Source organism: Amia ocellicauda, chromosome 5 (assembly GCF_036373705.1).
Source record: "Amia ocellicauda isolate fAmiCal2 chromosome 5, fAmiCal2.hap1, whole genome shotgun sequence".
In the NCBI taxonomy this organism is placed as follows: Eukaryota; Metazoa; Chordata; class Actinopteri; order Amiiformes; family Amiidae; genus Amia; species Amia ocellicauda.
Window position 1 is genome coordinate 20366014 of NC_089854.1, and position 21055 is coordinate 20387068.

A 21055-nucleotide genomic window follows, 5' to 3' on the forward strand; every position below is an offset into this window, starting at 1 on the left:
AGGATTTGCTACGAATACGTTTCACATTCATATAGGTTTCATGCACTATTTTATTTGTGGCTTGCGACAAATATATTAGTCTGGGCTGAACGATTCAGAATTGGCAGCCATGTTGTCCACATTGTTTTATCAGTTTGTCTCCGGCGTTTCTAGTGACACGCCGAGTTATTGAACTACAGTTGGTTGTGCCTGGCGACTTTAATTGCAGTCCGGTCATCACAGCGGCTCCTCGGTGGGGCATTTATGAATGAAACCACGCCACCGTCCAGGGTCTGTGCCAGGCGTATCATGGGGCTGTGGTTTTCAGATCCTCGGGGAGTCCAGACGCTTCAGTGCGGTTCTGGGCTATCGTGCCGAGGGAAAAGGGGGACCGTGGCATGCAGTACCGGACAGACGTGCAGGGACGAGAAAGCCAACCGGCGTCTTCGGTGCAGGCCTGCGAGGGTAGGGATCACAACCCACAGCACCCAGACAAACGAACAAGCTCAGGGAAGCACTTTTCAGTACCGGTTAGAATAGCAATGCAAGTCTATGGATTTGACTATGATGAACTATAGCAGGGATAATGTACCACAGCGTGTATGGGTGAAGACCACTTGGCTCACAGGACCTTAAAACCCCTGGGAAGCTTTGAACCCATGTGGTTTATACCGTGCCCCTGACTGACACACTGAACCCTGCCCAACACCAAAAATAAATAAAGCAACAAGTCTTTCCTTTTTTTTTTTTTTTTTTTTATTCAAAGGCCATGCACTGCCTTCAGTTAAGATTCGAACATATCACTTTCAACATTTACAGTGTAAATCAAAAGGTTTGCATTTCCTAGTACAAAAAAAAAATGAACTAGTTACGGAGGAATGTAACAAATTAAATAAAAATGAAAGTGCACCTTCACTATTGCTGCACTGCAGGCTCCATTATGGTTTATTTAAGAGGCTTCGAATGTTAAATAAGTTTCAACCCTGTTGTAAAAGAAACAGTACAAGTCTGAATAGAGAGTTCTGGACTTAAAGACAAAAAAAAACAAAATAAATTACTTCTACAGATCGAGTGTGTGCGTGTGTTTTACTGGGGGAATGCGGGGGGCATGGGGTAGCTGACCATGGGCTGTGGTGGCGGTTGTGGCTGCTGCTGCTGTGGGTTAAATGGAAACTGTTGGTGGTTCATGCCGTTCTGGGCTGTGGCCTGACCGGCCGCTCCAAACGGCTGGTTTTGGAAATTCTGGTTCCCGAATGTGCCGGGCTGGTTACCAGCGCCATAGCTGGACTGTCCACTGTTGCCATAGCCGTTGCCATAGCTATTGCCACTATTCTCAAAGTTGGCTCCCCCATAGCCTCCGTTCTGCGTCTTTGTGCCGAACACTTTCTTTGGTCCGCTGCCGAAACCCCTGTCATTATCCCTGTCCCTAAAACTACCGAAATCCCTCCTGCCTCCACCTGAATACCTATCCCGACGGTCATCTTTATAGCCACCTCTACCTCTGGAACGACCTGCAAGACAATTGAAGAGGGCGGGGGGTTAGGGAGACTGCCAGGATTGCCACACAGATAGCCAAGGATGTAGAACACTCAAGTCAAGTTAGATTTACAGATCAATAACACATCGCCTCCCCATTATCAGCAGAGCATCAAGTTCAACTGGGTTGGGGGGCGCCCAGCAGAGAACTGGGAAACTGGTATTTTTGCCAATATTAAAACTGCTATGGGATGTTAAACATTAACCTTGTCATTACTGTGGGCTTTGCATTGTACCCGGTCAAGCGCTCATCGGCAAACTTTTGCGCAGGCGCTGGCTATTACAAATCAAAAATGGACAAACTCCCAAATAAGGAGAAAGTGAAGTTTAACCATTATCCCCCCCCAACCCCATTAGACCTGAAGGTGGATAGACTGAAGAAGCCTGCGGGTGTACGTAGGGTTGCCTTTACCTCCGATAAAAGGGGAATGATTTACCTCCTCTGTCTTCCACCATCTGGATGAGTTTGGGGTTGATGGCCTGATTGGCCTCACGGAGCACAGAGATGAGGTCGTTGGCTTGTTTCATGTTGCCAGGAGTAAAGAAGGTGTAAGCGGTGCCCGTTTTGCTACTGCGGGCAGTTCTCCCAATGCGGTGGATATAGTCTTCGGAGGAGTTAGGGTAGTCATAATTGATGACAAATTTCACATCTTCCACATCTGTAAAGTGTTGCAGTGTGGCAAAAAGGAATGCACAAGATTTTGCACACCACAACAGCCAGACCAAAAACACAAGTTAGCAAAAACCGGGACAGCATTTAAGACGCTTAGCAGGGCTGCAAAGAATAGCGTTAACACAATTGTTTTGTTTTTTTTACTCCATGGGAATAGTACTGTGGGAAAAGAGAAACGATGCACACTCCATTTGCTTCGGACCTTAAAACCCACCTGATCCCAGTCTCCCTCCCATTTAAAAATAAAAAAAGTGGGTGGGGGGGGAAACAAAAAAAAAAAAAAAAAATGGATTTGAAGTCTTACCATTAAGGAGTATGCATTCACTAGTCCATTCCCAAGTCAGCAAACTCCCCACAAATTGTCAAGTGACATCCAGGAGCTTCTACGCAGTAGGGCCGCTATGTGCACTGTTGCCTCCTCATGTGCCAATATAGGACCTTGCAGTTGGTAAGGCTGTGCAGGTCCTTTTTCCTTACACATTCATAAGAAGCTTGCTATAAAGGCCACACTGCTAGTCTTGCCCAGACCGTACAGACCAAAACAAAGGCTATTTTTGAGGGTGGTGGGGGGGGATGGAAAAAGCCACAAAAAGAGAACCCTAGCCCCTGAACTAAAATCGGAAATATCCCTCAGTCTCGTCTAGGCAAGATCTTCCAAGAAGCCAGTGTTCACTTGAGAAAATGTCTCTCGTTGGCAGGTCTCGACATGACTTAAAACGCAGGCGAGGGAGGAACTTGATCTTGGAATTTAGAGCGAGTTTATAAAAATCCCCGTTCTGTTTTGCTCTCATTAGATGTCCCCGTCACTACACGTGCCAGCTGCCACCAAATTTCTATGAAAAGGCGTATAATTACGGTGAAACTGCTCTCTCCATTTCAAGAATACCAGCATTTTTGAAACAGTTAGCTTACATCTGTTTTCAAACACCCATGCTTTGACAAGCCACACAAAGTGAGGGACTTTCCCCAATCTCAAACACACATCTTTCCCCATAAGTGCTCTTGAGCGAACATGCAAGGCATGGAACGGCACAGAAGCTAAGAGGTTTGAGTTGGACCAGGGCTGGGTGAATGGCATTTCATGTAAATCCATGGACAGAGAACAGATACGTGTATCAGAATAACGCTGGCCACGCCGCCTTTCAGAGGCTTACTGGCACCGTGCTGAGCGCTCAGCTTGTCACCCCTCTACTCGACTGGGTGACAGCCAGTCGATCACTTCCAATAGTCCTCCTTCCCCCTCTCGAGGCCTGGGACTGTCATGCCTAGGCCCTGCCACAAAGACTGCACCTTTAGGTGAGAGAAACTCAGAAAATGCACAGGAGTTAAAGAAAGCAATACACTTTCTTTAAAAAAATTGTGTTTTTTTTTTTTTTTTTTTTTAAAGAAATGGTACAGAAGGACAGCGGCTTAGAGAGACACTAACCTAGACCTCTGGAGGCGACGTCGGTGGCGATGAGGATCGGGGCCTTGCCGTACTTGAATTCTATGAACAAAGAGTGGAGAGTTAGGAAGGCTGCTTCAGCTTCTACCCATTTAGAAGAGGTAATGCTGAAGGAATAAGCTGGAGACCTACCATTGAGAACCCAGTCTCGCTCCTGTTGACTTTTGTCTCCATGGATACCCATAGCTGGCCAGCTGCAGAGAAAAGGCAAAACTGATTAGATCTAGGCAGGACTGGAGATCCCCAGTACCATAACCAACAGAGCAATTAACCATGATGGGAGTGATTGCTTGGTCCTTGGCTAAGTTGGTCAATTTACAATCTGATTGGATCTGAAGGCAGGCTAATTCTCCCCTCTATAGCAGGACTGCTTGACTATGCATCAAACCAGAAGTAGGTTTTCACTATAGACCACTAAAAGAATCTTTCAATACTTGGGAGTGAAAGGCAGCTGCCAAAAAACTCCTCTAGATGTGCAATAGATGCGTACCCATCTCGTCTCATTCTCCTCGTGAGGTCATCACAACGCCTCTTGGTCTCCACAAAGATAATGGTCTTGTTTTCCTTCTCACTCATGATCTCTTCAAGTAAACGCAGGAGTCTGCAGGAGAGAAACCTCAGGGTCAAGGACAGGCAATAGGTACAGAGACTGTAGGCAACATCACAATAGCCCCACTGTAACCCATCCCACTGGAGTTGACTGCACAGCTAGGCTGCCAAAACCATTACAAATTTCAATCTGGAGCCAGAGGACAGGAACATTAAAGCAGCCAATGAGTCACAAGGCCAGATATTTAACCCCAATTGAGATGCTCAGCCAACGCTGGCACCACGCTTCCAATGCAGGACTCACTTGTCATCCTTCTCTCCGTCGTTGCACACATCCACAATCTGCAGGATGTTGTGGTTGGCGCTCAGCTGCAGGGCTCCAACGTTGATCTGGACATAGTCCTTCAGGAAGTCTTCTGCCAACTGCCTCACCTCCTTGGGCCAGGTGGCACTCCACATCAGAGTCTGTCTGTCTGGCTGTAGGGGGAGAGGGAAGATTTAGGATGCGGCATTGAACAGGTCAGGACACCTACAGGACAGATTAAAGACACAAAGATCAGGAGTTACAACAGCCACTTACCCGGATCTGGTCCACAATCTTCCTGATTTGTGGCTCGAAACCCATGTCCAGCATCCTGTCTGCCTCATCCAACACCAGGTAAGTGCACCTGCGCAGATTGGTCTTCCCAACCTCCAGGAAGTCTATGAGTCTCCCGGGGGTGGCAATGCAGATTTCAACACCTGGGGGGGGGAGAAGAGGACACTGAAGGTCTCCGCTGGATTAAACCACAAATTTGCAGCCTTTTAAAGACTGTCAAAGGGGCCGATCTTAAACGCACTTAAATGTAGGCAAGGAAAACGGGGCATCACTGAGTCTAAGAGACCAGGTGCTGGGCAGTTAAGCGAGTGTTACCTCTCTCCAGGTCACGGATCTGGGGTCCTTTGGGCGCTCCTCCATAGATGCAGGTGGTCTTCAGTCTGGATGCCCGTCCGTATTCAGCAGCTACCTGCTGGACCTGCTGAGCCAGCTCTCTGGTTGGGGCCAGTACCAGGCACTGTGCAATGAGAGCAGGGTGGGGGTTAGCACTTCTACAAAATGCAGTCAGGGCACAGAGGAAACCATGTACACATCCATATACTGGAGTACTTACGATAGGGCCATCTCCATGTTCAAGGAATGGCTGGTGGTTAATGTGGACAATTGCCGGCAACAAATACTGCAAAAGGAAAAAAGAAAAATCCATATTTAACTCTGGTGAAGCACTTACACAATTAGACACTTAAAAGAAGCTCGAGGCCAAGACTTAATCGGATTGCAGGGAACCTGGCTGCCATCCCTGCCGATTGACCCAGAAAGCAGTGTGGGCAGAGACGGGCAGCCTGCTTTGAGAGGCCTTTATGGATTAAAGGCCAATCACCTCATGCAAGAAAATAACCAATGGCTCATTTCACCCCCCCCCTCACAGTGGTTGAAAACCAAGGACAGGCTTCTCATGCCGGTTTTAAGGCTGCAGCCTGGGCTGCGAAGGGAGAACTCTTACCGAGAGTGTTTTTCCAGATCCAGTCTGTGCGATGCCAACCATGTCCTTCCCACTGAGGGCCACCGGCCAGCCTTGTGCTTGGATGGGAGTGGGCTCGGTGAAGTTCTGTTTGGTGATCACATCAATAACGTATGCTGGAACACAAGCAAAACATGTTTCAGAAAATCAAGCAGGAGGAACAAGAACCAGACACCCACTTTAACGGTCCTCTGGGCCCCAGTCCCGACCAGTGCTGGGTACTTACATGGGAAGCTGGCTTCGTGGAACTTCATTATAGGGTTGGGACATTCCCTGCCTTTCACCGTGACTTCCTTGGTTCTCCTGTACTGCTCAACTTCTTGCTGTAGAGGCAGAGTACACAATCAGAACAACTCAACATGGAGCTAGTTTCCTTAAGACTGCAGGAAAAAAAGACCACAAATCCAGGTATAAAAGAACATTACGTACCATTTTCAGCCCTTAATAACAATTCAATTAATTCTTAGTTAATTGCTTAATTGATCAATAGTTTGTGCACCACATGTAACAGATACACGTGACATACATGCTACCAACATGCCATTACTTAACACCCCCCCCCCCATCCACTGCCGCCATGCAGCCACCAGGCGCGGTGACACGGCGCTGCAGGGGGCTCTGTCCCGGACTCACCGCGGGTCTGCGCTGAAGGTCGGGGTGCTCCTGGTAGAAGTTCTTCTCGAACTTGGGCAGCTCGTCCAGGTTCCAGTGCTTCTTCCGCAGCCTCTCCCCGGGGTTGCCGAACTTCTTGCCTGGAGGGGCGCCGCCTCGGCTGCCCCCGAAACGAGGAGCACCACCGAAACTGCGACCACAAAACGAAAGATTAATAAAAAAGTCTTGTAGGAAGTGAAAAGCAAGCACATGCTTCTTGATCCGCATTAACATTAAACGGAACCCACAAGCGAGGCGCAGCCAACCCACCCTGCCGCCCCAGCCCGTGGTCGCTACAGTGCAGGGGAGATTATACAATAAAATCCCGCACTTGGGAGAAGAGGGCTATCGCTGGGCTGAGAGGGGTTCAAGCTCCAGTCAGGCCCGTTTTATTCGCGTCTGCGTCACATTTTAAGCCGCTGCCATTTTATTTCTGGCCAGCAGAGGAACAAAGAAACGCGAAAACAAAACCGGCCGGCATTTTGTCTCGGGCCGGGCGTCCATTACCGCCACATGGCGAGAGCCGCCGGGCCGGGAGCAGGGGTTACAGGAGCACCCGGCACAACGCGGCACAGCGGGGCCTCGTTAATAGCACCCCGAAATAAATATAAACCGGATTTACGCCGTGGTGGAATATTTAAAATTAAGCATTTTGACTGTGACGCACACCTCGGGAGACCGATATAAAATGGAGGACGTGTGCAGTATAACTTGAAGCCTATAAAATCCTAGTATAAAACCCAAACATTCAAACACCGATACCTCACAGTATAAAGGCCAAGCCCTGCTCTTTCGGTGTAAGATCGCAGCGCATGTCAGCCATTTTACGACAGGGGGGAACGAGATGGATGATCTAATTTGTTTTTCACTTACCCTCGGTCTCTACCACGATCTCTATCAGAAAATCCAGGCATGATGTAAACAAAGTGCGCGAAGAGACGAAGCGGGTACTGTTTTTTTTGCTGTTTCTGTTTTGTTTTGCTGCGTGTCTCGGATCCGGATCGATACTGACGGAAGAAGCGGAGCGGCAGTGACGGTGCTGAAAATGCCGGTTCCTTGCTGCTCGAAGCCGGTTTATATAGGGACCGGAAATGAAGCCTCAGGAGATCTTGAGCGAGGGGGCGGTATCCCTCCGCGCCGACCTACTTCCCCGGGCAGCACGCACTCCGACGCTGTAATTACTGCAGATAACTTTGATTAAATTATTAGATTAAAATGAGCAGATTTCACCCACGTCTCCCACAAGACTGTCTCCCACTGCCGGATTACCTTCCGGGTTGTGCTTCAATTGTGTGTTGTGCTTCACAATGTATTTATTAGGGTATCTATTCAGCAGATATCGATTGAAATAACTGGGAATTAAATCGTTTCAGAAACACATTTTGATCCAGAGATTAATATTCTTGATAGTCTCACTGTAAACGGGTTATTGCAGGACTTTGAGAACCGGTTTGAACAGGTAAGGCGCCGGCGCGTCATGATGACGTAGGTGGGCCGAAATGGCGGAGCGGACAGAGCAGCTTCTCTTTCCCCCCGGAGTTATAAGCCATCAGTCACTGTGGTCTGTTTAGTGCACAGCCACCCAACACACCCTATCCGTGGAGGGAAATTACCCCCATCTATAATTAAATTAACTGTATTTACTAATTACTTTGTACGGAAGTGTACCGAAGCAGGGCGTTGTCCGCTCTTAATAAAGGCGCCGGAGTTGGTCCAGTACTTCCAGCGGGCTACAGTGAAAGAGCTGATGGTTTATATCCAGTAAATACATTCATAATTGAGTTGTGATTACATAATTAAATTGCCCTGTTCTCTACTGTTCTATTATTAAATGCAAACGTTTAATTCAGCGGTGTATTTAAAACAGATATAATTGTGAGACATCTGTAATGTATGGTTGTAATGGGACTACTTTTTAGAGGGCTGGTTGCGGCGGCATCAACCGATGGAAAATACTGTAGCGAGTCCTTCCTTTGCCGGTAAATGACGTCAATGCAAACACCCGACTGCGATTTCAATGATACATAACCAACTTTTATTTATTCGAGAACGTGGTGTATTTTAAATAAAAGGAAAACATCCACCATATAATTAAGACAGATTAATAAACGGCACAAAACAAAACAAAAACAATGTTGCATGTATTGAATGTCTGTTGACCCTACGTCATATCCGGAAACAAAATGCTGGGCCCGACAGCCAATCGGGATATTTGGCTGTTTTAAATGTCCGAGAGCCGGAGCCGCTGAAGACGCGTCTGATGGGAGAGCAGATCTTCGCGATCTGTCCGCGCTTTTAAACACGTCAACTCCCCCGTTTTCGCAGCGCAACACCCGCTTTGGGAATAAACTATTCATGGGAACCCAGGAGGAGAGAGGTGAGTGGATGTACCCGGTCGGATCGTGTTTGTGATCCCGATTGCAGAAGTCAGTGATCTGTTGATATTGACGCTCTGCTGTCTGGACTCGTTTGCCTGCTGTGCCCGCTGTCTGAATGCATGTTTAGCTATGAAACGGTGTGCATGCCCCGTCTTTCACATACTATAGGAAAGGATAGTAGTTGGCTGATGTGTGTGTGTGTGTGTGTGTGTGTGTGTGTGTGTGTATATATATATATATATATATATATATATATATATAATTTGCATGACTGTAGCTCCTTACTTCCCCTGTTTATTGCCCAATCGATATCACAGGCTCAGGGCACTTTAAACATGTTTGTGAAATTGTCTGTATCTGTCTACATGTTTCAGGACCCCATAATACACAGGCTTGTGTCATGCAAACTGCTACATCGTTTATAAACGGGAGGAATCGCAACAAAGCTAATCTTCCTTCTATTTCCCATCTGTTATGTTGTCCTGGTGCCGTGCACTGCTGTGTTAGCATTGTGTTGATGTGCATTGTGTTTTCTTGATGCATCGCAGCCGAAACTGCTTCCTATAGAGTTGAGACCCATGAAACTATCCATATTGTGGATGTGTGCTGTGGCAGACAACAACAACGGACTTGACTTTTTATTTTTCATATTTAATCTGAGTGTCTGTGTTTATTGGAGCTCATTTGCCATTGGGGCTCTTGTTGTTCTTTATTTGTATTTAGTGTACTGTAGCCGCGGTTCAGCACGTCATCATATTTGCAACATTTGCACCCATTCGCTGCCACAGATGGGTGGGGATGGGTGGCTGTAATGGTGCCGCACATGTGATGGTGTTTTGTTACTTGGTTGCCATCAACGCCAAACGGTCGGTAACCACAGACGCCGCTCTAGTTTAATTAGTTAATTGGCGCCGCTTTGATACTGAGTTGTATCTATCTGAAATCGGGCACTATCCGAATTGTATCAATTTAAGACGACTTTTTAACATTGTTAATGTAGTTTGTTATATAAGAGAAGGCTTCACGTTTTTCTCTTCACCCTATTTCTGCCTACATCTATAAATCCCTCATGGCTGGTCTTTATTTAGAAATAAAATTAGAGGGTCAGTTCGTAGGACAGTTTCACTCTAAAGTGTTGTCTGTGTGTAGAGAGCCTTGTTCCACACTCCCTTCCAGGAGATCAATTACAGCAAAACATTAACAAAGGTGCTATGAATGGCTAACCTGTATGCAAAAACCTCTCTTACAGACTGGGTGGATGCTGCCAATGATCTGCTCAGCAAGTGTCACATTAACCTGCGGCTAAAGAAACTGACCGACTGCGACGCCGGAGTTTTCGTTGCTTTGTACGAAGCGATCTTGGGTGATAAAGTCCCAGGTAAGGAGTCAGTATAACCACTGTTTCTGGGATGGAAAGGTACAAGAAGTACAGAATAGTCCCATCTGGTGTGTGAAGGCCAGGCAGTGTCTCTGTAATCATTAAATGGCAAAGAACAGGTGTTCCTCGTCTGGTCTGAACACAAACAGTGGCCTCAGCTGGTAGAAACAGACGGACGAGGAAGACAAGTCACTTAAAAACAACAACGTATGCAAAACTGCCCTCGGGCAAACAGGATTCCAGGGAACTTGAGCATGCAGTTGATGTGACTCATACGCTGCCTGTCAAAGGGAGGGAGGGAGGGTGGGTGGGCAGGCTGGCTGACTCCTGCCTTGGTGTGTGCTCCTCAGTATGAGGGTATGGGGGGGGCAGGCGAGGTGCTCCCGGGCAAGTCCCTGACTTTCCCTCCTCTGTGCAGATTACATCGCCGCTCCCCGCAGCCAGGAGGACGACGCCCACAATGTGCAATCTGTGATCGACTCGCTGGCTCTGGATTACCTGCAGATCAGCTTGTCTCACATCACAGGTAGAGGAAGCGGCCGCCATTGGCTAAACTGAACAAACAGGACACACCCACGTGTTTATTCATGCCTTCATACCCTGAGAAATGATTACCTGCCAGCTGGGCTCTGACGACATTCACATGTGGGGATTAATGTTTTCCACAGAAATAGAAGATTGTTTTGTTCTGCTTTTTCATGTGAAGTAATAGTCCTTCTGGAAACACGACGCAGCCCAGAGACTGGAATTTTTATTTCATACACTCAAAGTCTGATAGCGGCTGGGGGGTGCAGTAGACTGGGTATTTACACAGTGCTTGGTTTAGGAGTATTTTGACAACAGGATCAGATGATTACGGGGGAAGCGGAACCCTGACGCTGAGCCACACGTCAGCTTTGAATGGTTGGTGACATTCACGAAGTTCGCCACAGCTGTCGTGGGACAAGCCTGTCTAAACCTCTGTGTACACCAGCCCATAATAGCAACTCCACAGGCAGACAGAAAACTTATTCAGCACTGTGGGAAAAATCTGCTGTTAATAAAAAATAATCACTATAATAAATTAATATAAATAAATAAGTATAACAATCCCAATGCTGTGTGTTACGAGGAGCTATATAATTATCATTCCTTTTGTCGGGTCCTGCTTAAATGTGTCAGTGTTTCTATACTTTAAAATAAATGACATATTTAGGGTAACAGACGGGTGAGACTTGTCCATGGCCCCAAATCTGATCCACCCCACCAAGAATAAATAAAACATTAGAGAAACTCCACCTAGGCTACTACTTTGTGTTCAGTCAGTGTGTTATTAAATGTGGGTTTATTGTGGGTATAAATGTGGGTCTGGTGGTGTTCATTATACCCACCCGAAATAAGCGCACGGCCACAACTGAGGGTCTGCTGCCACACTAACGCTAGTCTGTCATTAAAACCCAACACAGCCTAATCAGTCAGTTTCTCATGTAGGAGAAAATGTGGTCCGAGGGGACAAGGAGTCGGTCAGGAACCTGCTGGAGATCTTCGACGGGCTGCTGGAGTATCTGACGGAGCAGACGAGTGAGGAGGACTCCCAGACCAGCGGTGAGAGGCTTTTCATTGCGCTTCTATTCATGCTTATCGATGGATTTATTTTCTAAATTTAACCAAATAAGAAACGGTGATGAGAGTCGAGCATCCCTTTCTCCCGACGGAGAAGCTCGGCCCCCGACGAGTGCGGTGGACAATCGCAGACGTCTGCCTGCCTGCCAGTTCTGCTGAGCTGTGGTAAACCACCCCCCCGAGCTGGCGCTGTCACTGAGCGCAGGACCCTGTTTGAATGAGCTCACCAGTACACATGGACTGGACATAATGGGGTTTAAAAGTGCTGTTCCTGGGATTAGGGGGAAGGGTTATAGGTTTGTTTAGACCAGCGCTGTCAACCTCATCCGCGTTTGAGCGCAGCAGGCAGCCCCCCGGGGGTGAACGCTCTGTAAACACACACTGCATCTGAATACTCACCCGCCCGTGAGAGAGGACAGGAATCAAGGGCATTGCCTCTACAGACAGGGTTCATTCATAAGAGGTGATTGGACACGATTCTTAATTGGCGGGTCTGTGCGGGCCTGAGAAAGTGAAACCTGAACAGGGGACTCGTTCTGTGTCGGCCTCGGAAGAAAGACGCTTTCCGCTTCCATGGTGTTTTTTCACACTCGTCGACTGAATGCTGATTCCTCTGAAACAATGTCCCGAGTCACGCGCCTCATCCTTGACATTCCCTCGTTCGGAGAATCGAAGGCTATCGCTCTGAGTCACAACATCTCTGCTGTCTGGCCTCGCTCGGAATCGCTGAGTGTTCCCAGAAAGCCCTGCAGTCCATCACCATGACGTTCTCTTGTCTTTCTCTCTCTGTGTTTGTTCTTGTGCCGTAGATGAGCCAGACTGTGTCTCGGACGAAGCGCCCTCACCGGCCCAGGAGCCGCCACTGGAGCGGCTGGCGGACGAGAGGGAGGCCCTGTCTGAGTTCCGGCCTCCGTCCTCCAGAGGGTGAGTGGCCCCTGTATGTCTCCTACTTGTCCCCTCTCCCACGGGGGACCAGAGGCTGATTTTGTCTTCGTACCCATCCACAGGTCCACCGCGCAGTCCTCCCAGTACTCCGGGCCGCTCTGGGACATGGAGGGGTCCGAGTCCACGGCGGAGCTGATCAGACTCGGGGACTCTGCGCGCACCTTCACGGCCAAAAGCCAGGGTGAGATACAGCCCCGCCACCGGATATCACCGCATTGGTTACTTGCATCCACCGGTGCGGCAATTCAATCCACGGCACAGAAACATGACTGGTCTGCCCAGTCTGTCCGTGTGCCAGTAATGATGGGTGTATCCGATTAATGTATGAAAAATACTCTAATAAACCAAGGATTTATTGATATATTTATTTTAATCTAGGTGTTGAATGTTTTTGTTTTGGTTGGTCTTCTATTCATAACAGGGATTCCCTTAGATTCCCTGTTCTAGTTCATTAATTAAAAAGTTGCTTCTGCAGTCCATTCATGTGTCGGTGAGGCAGCTGCCCCAGTCAGCGCTTGCCCATGTGACTGTGGTCTGATAGGGAGACGCACGAGGCTGCCAGGGAAGAGTCTTCTGCCAGACTGAGGCTGGGGGGCATCCCAGGTCATTCTCTTCACGCTCTAGTTATAGCCGATCTGACCTCGATTCGGGCGTGATGTTGCACTGTCCACCGCCCCCCTCAGCCCCGGCCTGGATCCGCCTTGAACAGTCTACTCCAACAGAAATGAACCACCAATCAGCTGTACATTCACACCGCACTGCATTCTGCACGGGGCCAGGGGGTAGCTTGTGAACGGAGAGGTCTCCTGGCCATGTGTGTTTAACGCGGGGGTCTGTGTGCTCTGTATCTGCAGCTGGGAGGAACGGCAGCCCCCCCTGCACAGAGCCGCCCAATGGGATCCACCGGACTGGCAATTCCTGCACCGGGACAGGGGCATCGCACCATAGAGACCACGGTGAGAGAGAGTGGGGAAAAAAACTGGAAAACTGCTGTAAATCATAGGGCCCTGACCTAGAACACCACGCACACACAGACAAACCAACACGCACATAAACAGACTCACAGAGACGTGCATAAGACACTCACACTTACACAGCCCTCAAATTGTGTCTGGGACAGGCTCTGGCCTTTCCTGTCCTCTCGATATTGACACTGTCCCCTTGTCTTCCTCTCTTGCCTTGCACAGCGGTGGAGCCCGTCTCTCTGCCGGCGGCGCCTGTCTCTCTGTACGTCCCGCACGGCCCTGCCACGCAGCTCAGAGAGCCCCTGCGCCCCGCCACACTGCTGCAGCCCCCCTACCAGCCGGCGCAGCCCCCCACAGAGGGACTCGCGGACGTGCTGATGGACAGATCGCTTCCCGCCAGCGCCTCTGGACAGCGGGGGGAGGAGGTCCCTGTGCCGAGAACGGTAAGGACAGTGGGGTTTTGGACACGGGGGGCCAGGGTGTCCAGAAAATGGGAATAATGGGACAGGGCAGGCAGTGTGGACCCTGTGCTGGTCTCTGTGAGGGTCTTATCACCGAGTCTGTTGAGGTAGTGAAATTCTTCTGGGCAACAAAAACTCATGGCTGAGAAAACAAACTGACGGACAATCGTTAAAGCTACTGGTGCCTCTGTGATCACATGACATGAGTCAAATAAATAAGACAGTGTTACTTCTGAAGCACAAAAGATTCTGAACTCCAATAGAAATGACATAACAATCCACAGTAGAACAGAGGAACCCCATTCCGTCCAATGAGAAGCACAGAAACGGTATTCTGTCCAATGAGAAGCTCCCTCTCAGACCAGCTGCAGCTCAATGACACAACCAGGAACCCGGCAGGACTCCCCCGCGCCGATCGCCAGGGCTGGAGTGGGTGTGTGCTGTTCTCTCTCTACAGTAACAGGCCACACCCAGTGCTCTGTGACATACAGTACTATGCAAAAGTTTTAGGCAGGTGTGAAAAAACATCTTGGAGAACTAACCCCAGTTCTTCTGTGGATTTATGCAGCCTCAGTTGCTTCTCTCTCTTCATGTAATCCCAGACAGAAGAATTGATGCTGTTTTGAAGGCAAAGGGTGTCTGGGATCATCGAGTCTGTCTGGGATTACATGGAGAGAGAAGCAACTGAGGCTGCCTAAATCCACAGAAGAACTGGGGTTAGTTCTCCAAGATGTTTGGGCCAACCTACCTGCCGAGTTCCTTCAAAAACTGAGGGTGGTCACACCTAATATGGATTTGATTTAGATTTTTCTTGTTCACTCACTTTGCATATTTTTAATTGATAAATATAATCTATTAACATGTCTATTTTTGAAAGCATTCTTACTTTACAGCATTTTTTCCCACACCTGCCTAAAACTTTTGCACAGTACTGTAACTTCTGGAATGCAGACCTGCGGCTCCCTGCCAAGCCCTGCTCTGACACAGAGTTTCACCCTGGAGAAGGGTGCTCTGCCAGGGGCCGCACTGGGCAGCAGGCCGACTCAATCTGCGCTCACAAGAGTAACAAGCACACCTTTCTTTTCTTTCACTTTCTTTTTTTTTCACTACTTCTCTGTTTCTTTCTTTTCCTCCTCCTCCCCCACCAACTCAACATTTTAAACTAATCAGCTTTGCATCAGTACAGTGGGAGGAAGGGTGCTGGGGAGGGACAGAGCCGCAGAGAACACAGTGGGGGTGGGGGGGGTGATGAGTGGTCATTAGCAGCAGCTTCACAGTGACACTGCTGTCCTTTGTCCTGTGGACAGCCCTTCATGTACAGCACTGACGGTTGTGTTCGGGGTGTTTTTGTCGCTCCACAGGGCAGCCCGTCCCCCAGGCAGCTGTCTGACACCCCCGCCCTCAATGGCCTGCGCTCCCCCTGCCACTCTCCAGGTGAGTGAATACACACGTGATCGTGACCGCTGTGTGAGAGAGAGGGGCCTCAGTAGCTGAGCTGCGAGTGAAACGGGAACTCCCTCGGTGCGGGTTCCTCTTTCGCAAAGCTGCCGATCCAGTTTGCCTGAGGCTTTATGATGGCTTTATGTACGCCTGAGGACCGGGAAGTGTGCTGCTGTTGATTAACCCTGCGTGCACGCACACTTCCAGCACACTTCCCTGTCCTCAAGCGTACATAAAGCCTTCATAAAGCATTCCTACCCTATGTTGGACACCCACGGCTACGATTGTTTTAAAACGTTTCCTTTTCCAGTGGAGAGCGAGAAGTCAGAATCCAGCAGCTCCACGTCAGCCAGTCGGAAAAAGAAAACGTCCACGAGCACCGAGCTGGAGCTGCCCGAGGTAGGCATCTCTGTACTCCCCCCACCCACCCTCCCCCCACCCTGGGGGTGTGTGTGTGTGTGAGCGCCGCCCCCCCCCCCCCTCCCGCAATGGTGTCACACCCAGTCTCTTGCCGTCTTGCAGTCCGGCGCCACGGGCAGCAAGAGGGTGGCCTTCCGCACGCAGCCCGACATCCGGCTCCTCACCCTGCAGAGCGAGCAGGAAGGGCTGGCAGACTGGGGCTCCGGGGAGGAGGAGGAGGAAGAAGAGGAGGCAGGCTCCGGGCAGCAGGGTCGAGCCAGGCAGCAGAACCTCCGAGGGCCCGGGGACCAGACGAGCCTCAGGTGAGAGCCCTGAACCATGCCAATACTGATGAGATTGAGAGAATTGTGTGTTCTGGAACAACCGTTAGTGTCCCTGGGCAATTAATTAATTAAAAATATGACATATGTGCTCTCTTCCACTGGGAGCCTCCCTAACCCTCCCGAGTGGATTTGCTGATGGCAGCTCCTCTCCCCTGTGTATCTGGCAGCGAGGGCAAACTGAGCGGCGCCAGCCCGGGGGAGGAGCCGCTGTCCTGGCGCCGGCTGAAGAACCGACAGAAGGAGCAGGAGCTGCAGGAGATGTCGGACAAGCTGTCCCGCCGTCTGGAGGAGCTCCACGTGGTGAGGCCGGCCGCTAGGGGGTCCGGGGCTGTGGGCTGGGCTTTGTCTTGGACATCTGGTGTCTCCAGCTACCAGTCCCACAGCAGAGCCGTGACTTTCATCAGATCAGGAGAGACCTGTGGAGTGAGAGAATAAATCTCTTGACTGAGAATAGGGTTTGCCCAGGTTTTTAGCTCCCGGGAACCAGGCTGGTTTAGTTTAAGTGTCCCGTTTCCTTGTTGCAGATGCTCCAGCAGGCCCTGGGGGAGGGTGCCGAGACGAGCGAGACCAGGGAAGAGGACAAGCTGTCTCACCACAGTGACAGCTTCATGGAGTGTCGCCGGACCAAAAGACAGACGGGTATGGACCCCCGCTACCGAAGCCCCCTCTTGCCACAGACTGGTGCACACAGCGCCGGCTCCCGATCGCCACGCTGAGAGACTCAGTGTGTGTCTCCGTCCACAGGCCCGCCGCATCCCGCCAAGCCCCCGCGCACGCGCTCGCTGTCGCCATCGCCCCCCCCGGCGCGGCGCCACCTGCAGGTGCAGTTCGAGGAGCCGCTGACCCGAGACGCGCAGGGCCGCCACCTGGCCAGAGTGCGGCGCCACACCCGGGCCGAGCTGGACTCCTGCAGGCGGAAGGGACAGGTGAGGCCCCGGCACGGGTAGAGGGACAGACAAGGTGACAACCACGGGAGGAAGGGACAAGTGAGGCCAGGGACAGGCAGAGGGCTGAGGTCTTCCAATCGGACGAAGACCCACCCTAGTGTTCACGACGGGCGTGTCGGTCTGGGGGAGCGCGGCGTTATGGGCGTCACTGGCCGTGTCTGAGGTTGTGCTTTGCTGCAGGTCGTGGGCAGAGCGTACCAGGAGGAGCTGCGCCAGTACGAGGACAGAGAGCGCATCCACATCGCCAAAGAGACGGCCAAGGCTATGGAGACGGTGAGAAGCTCAGCCCTGCCACACGCCCGCGACGCCTGCGGCTGACTCATCCTTTATTGAGCTAAGAGTTCTCCCTCTCCCTCGCTCTCACTCTCGCTCTCAGGAGAAGGAGTATAAAGAGGCCCTGCAGAAGGACACCCCCTCCACCCAGAAACCGTCCCGCATCTACTCCTCCAAGAGCGCCCCCCCCACCCCTCGAGCGGGCCCCCACACCCCCTCCAGAGGACGCGTGCACCCCCGGAAACCCACCCCCAGTGAGTCCTCTGTGTTATCTATGGATTACAGATGGTTTGAGCTCCAAATGCTGTATGATAATCACTGAACTGTGCCAATAAAGCCTGTCCTTTGCCTCATGGAGTAACACTCTCGTCCCCGTGTCTCTCTCTGTGTGACCCTCCCTGTCTCTCCCTGTGTCTCTGTGTGTCCCCGCTCACCCCAGTGCGGATCCGGGACAACGACCTGCTGCCCCAGCTGCTGGAGGACCTCCCCGGGCTGCAGCTGTCCCCCCACACGCTCAACAGGATGTGGAAGCAGCAGCTGCGGCAGGTGGGCAATGTGGCGCCGCCCCTCAGCGGCCGCGGCCGGAAACAGCTGGACAGCCAGGTAACCCCCCCGACAGCCCAGAGATGGCAGCTCTCGCGACTCTGTTTCTGTGTCCGTGTGTGTAACAATGCTGCTGTGCGTTGTGCGTGTGCGTAACAATGCTGCTGTGCTGCAGGTGGAGGAGGCACAGAGGAAACATGACCTGCTGGTGGAGATCATCCGCAAAGAACAGGAGCACAACCAGCGACTGGTGAGTCACAAGCACAACAACACAACCACTGTGCAACACAGCCACACAACACGCTACACGACCAAACAACCAGCGGGTGGTGAATCACTCGGCAAAACACAACACAGTGTGTTCAGTACTGCTCGGTGCACTGGACTGGACTGGACTGGACTGGACTGATCTGTCTCTGCGTCTCTCTCTCTCTCTCTCTCTTCATCCCTCCATCCCTCCATCCCTCCTCAGAGGGAGTTTCAGGATCGCATCCGTCTGCAGAAGTCTGCGCAGACGCGGCTCAGGGACCAGAGGCAACAAGTGGCTCGAGCCCGAAAATACTACACTGAACACCACGTGCAGCTGAGAGCGCGACGCATGAGAGCACGGACACGAGAGGAGAGGGTGAGAGGGAGAGGGAGAGGGAGAGGGAGAGGGAGAGGGAGAGGGAGTTGAGCTCCACTGTGGCCCCTGGTGACACCCCTGTGTGTGCAGATGGTGAGGCAGCTGTTCGAGGAGGGGCTGGAGCTGCAGAAACAGCGGCTGCTGGAGATCCGGGCCGACGCCAAGGAGCAGCGCCAAGAGCACCGACGCCGCCACCGGGACGAGCTGCAGGCCATGGAGAACTACTACAAGGACCAGGTACTGGAGCGCAGACCGCACATGCGTACACGCACCGCTACACTGCACACACAACGCTCCGGTTGTGTGTGAGTCGCTGCGAGCCGCCGTGCTTCTCCGGCACCACTGACCTCCCGTGTGTCCGTGCGTCTCCTCTCTTCTCCAGTTCTCCCTGCTGGCTGAGACTCTCGCTCAGGAGCGCCAGGAGATCCAAGTCCGCAAGAAAGCGCAGGAGAAGGTGGGTAACGGTTTCTACACGGCATTCACTGCTCATTGTTATAGGAGATTGCTTTTATTCATCAAAATAAAACTGCATTTACATATTCAGATGGTGTTGGTGTTTGTGCTGATGATGATGCTGATGCTGTCTCTGTGGCCCCAGGCTCTGCAGAAGATGAAGAAGGAGCTGCGCAGTAAGATGCAGCGGGAGATCGGGGAGCTGCAGCAGATCATCCTGCAGAACGATCGGGACGACTTCTCCTGCGAGCGCGAGGTGGAGAGACTGCAGCAGCGCATCCACACAGCCTCCTTCCAGTACAGCGCCGGGCACCTGCTGTAGGACAGGACCTTCTGCGGAACCTCAGGGCCGGACACCTGCTGTAGGAGCCCCCCGCGGACCCCGACGCCCGGCCTCCCACCCTCGTCACTTTCATTGTCGCTGCTGCTGCTCACAAGACTAAAGGATTTATTTTTTTGTCAGTTTTAAACTAAATTATTTGAGCGTTAACACCTGAATATATAACTCCTCCTCTGCTCTGCGCTCCAGTCTGTGTGTTTGATAACGAGGTTAACGAGATAACCAGCATCTCCTTCCGGACACTAATAATAATAATAATGAAGGCCAACTTTTTTTTTTTTTAACTCCCTAAGTGAATTATTTTTATTTCCTGTTTGTTTGAGTACTTGCTGGATGCGTCTCTCTCCCTTAACACCGTCTTAACACTGTAAAATGATTGTACAGACCGGCTTTTAAATTATTTATTAAAATCGGACTACTTTTGGTTTTAGTTTTAGTCTCTGTTGTGGTTTCACACAGTGTCGCTAGAGGGGGCTGTGGGACTGACATTAGTAAAGTGGTCAATGCTGGAGGACGTCCAGTAGGGGGCGGCGCAGAGATCACAGGCTGCCTCTCTGGGCCAGCCACTCAGAGTCGATGTCCAGCTGGACCCGGGGCTGGAGAGAGAGGGCACTGAAGATGGACGGACTTTCAGCAGCTGCGATGTTGTTCTTCTCCGAGACCAGCAGCTTGTGTGTCGTCTGCCAGTGATAAACAGACACAGTGGCAATGGTGGTAAATTAGTGAATTTGACTATAAACTAGATCCAAAGGCGACATACCTTAGTGCAAGGGTCCTGACCCTGCTGGTGTTTGTTCCAACTGCGCTCTCAATTACTTAATTTAACCTTAATTTAAGTAATCTGCTTAGATTTGACTGTTTAAATTGTGTAATAAGAGTTGGTTCTGCCATAAGTTCTTTACACTATTCTATACTTCACTTAAACCCCTATTGTTTAACACCATGAAAAGGCTCTGATTCAGGAAATTACTAGTTCAAGGGTTCAATTATGTAATTGAGAGCTTGGTTGGAACATGAACCAGCAGGGTAGAGACTCTTCCAGGAGCAGGGTTGGGGACCCCTGCTCTAGTCCATTGCCTACAGGGCACTTTTTCTTCATTATTATTGACTACTAATAATAAACCCTCCTAAAGCTTATTTTTATTATTAATATACTTATTGTGACATACTATAACCAATCAATACTCCTTCCAACCTAAATTAGATTACAAACCATCACTGCTGTTCACCTGCATACCACAGAAATAAAACCAGCTCAATAATCTCTCAAGTCCCCTCACACTGAGACCGATCTCCATTGTCAGAAGACACGGCCCACTGCTCATCAGTAACCCATGTTGGGGTACAGAGAGGGCTTTAACTCCTCACTTGGGGGGAAGGTTTGATTTGGTCTTGGCATCATTTAGGCACCAGCTGCAAACTACTTCACCATCTGCCAAGATCCCACCTGCACAGAAAATGCCAAGACTTCCTGACACCCGGGCAGAGATGCACTCTGGAGGCCTGAGGTTCCCCAGTCCAGATGCATAATCATTCATTCATCAGAACCACAGTAAAGCAAGGACAGAGGC

General features: G+C 50.6%; 2 protein-coding genes across 3 annotated transcripts; one reads left to right on the top strand and one right to left on the bottom strand.

Moving 5' to 3' along the window:
* Window positions 1–712: 712 nt before the first annotated feature.
* ddx5 (DEAD (Asp-Glu-Ala-Asp) box helicase 5) lies at window positions 713–7435 on the bottom strand. Of its 2 annotated transcripts, none has more exons than XM_066704238.1 (13): window positions 7265–7435; window positions 6374–6542; window positions 5967–6063; window positions 5723–5856; window positions 5333–5398; window positions 5095–5236; window positions 4762–4922; window positions 4486–4658; window positions 4123–4233; window positions 3765–3826; window positions 3615–3674; window positions 1953–2174; window positions 713–1490 (listed from the first exon to the last, which is right to left on the bottom strand). In XM_066704238.1, the coding sequence occupies exons 1-13, from the start codon at window positions 7303–7305 to the stop codon at window positions 1066–1068; spliced, it is 1863 nt and encodes a 620-aa protein (XP_066560335.1). In that variant the 5' UTR covers window positions 7306–7435; the 3' UTR covers window positions 713–1065. The 2 variants fall into 2 exon arrangements, with proteins under 2 accessions (XP_066560335.1, XP_066560336.1); XM_066704239.1 differs by having other exon boundaries at window positions 1263–1490; window positions 1928–2174.
* Window positions 7436–7519: 84 nt separating this feature from the next.
* Window positions 7520–19914, top strand: LOC136749731 (centrosomal protein of 95 kDa). Its single transcript, XM_066704237.1, has 22 exons — window positions 7520–8768; window positions 10019–10147; window positions 10566–10673; window positions 11618–11731; window positions 12559–12673; window positions 12757–12875; window positions 13549–13650; window positions 13882–14102; window positions 15482–15554; window positions 15871–15959; window positions 16083–16282; window positions 16471–16603; window positions 16828–16942; window positions 17048–17229; window positions 17431–17523; window positions 17627–17777; window positions 17963–18126; window positions 18242–18316; window positions 18539–18691; window positions 18782–18928; window positions 19074–19145; window positions 19290–19914. The coding sequence occupies exons 1-22, from the start codon at window positions 8540–8542 to the stop codon at window positions 19464–19466; spliced, it is 2961 nt and encodes a 986-aa protein (XP_066560334.1). The 5' UTR covers window positions 7520–8539; the 3' UTR covers window positions 19467–19914.
* The last annotated feature ends 1141 nt before the right edge of the window (window positions 19915–21055 follow it).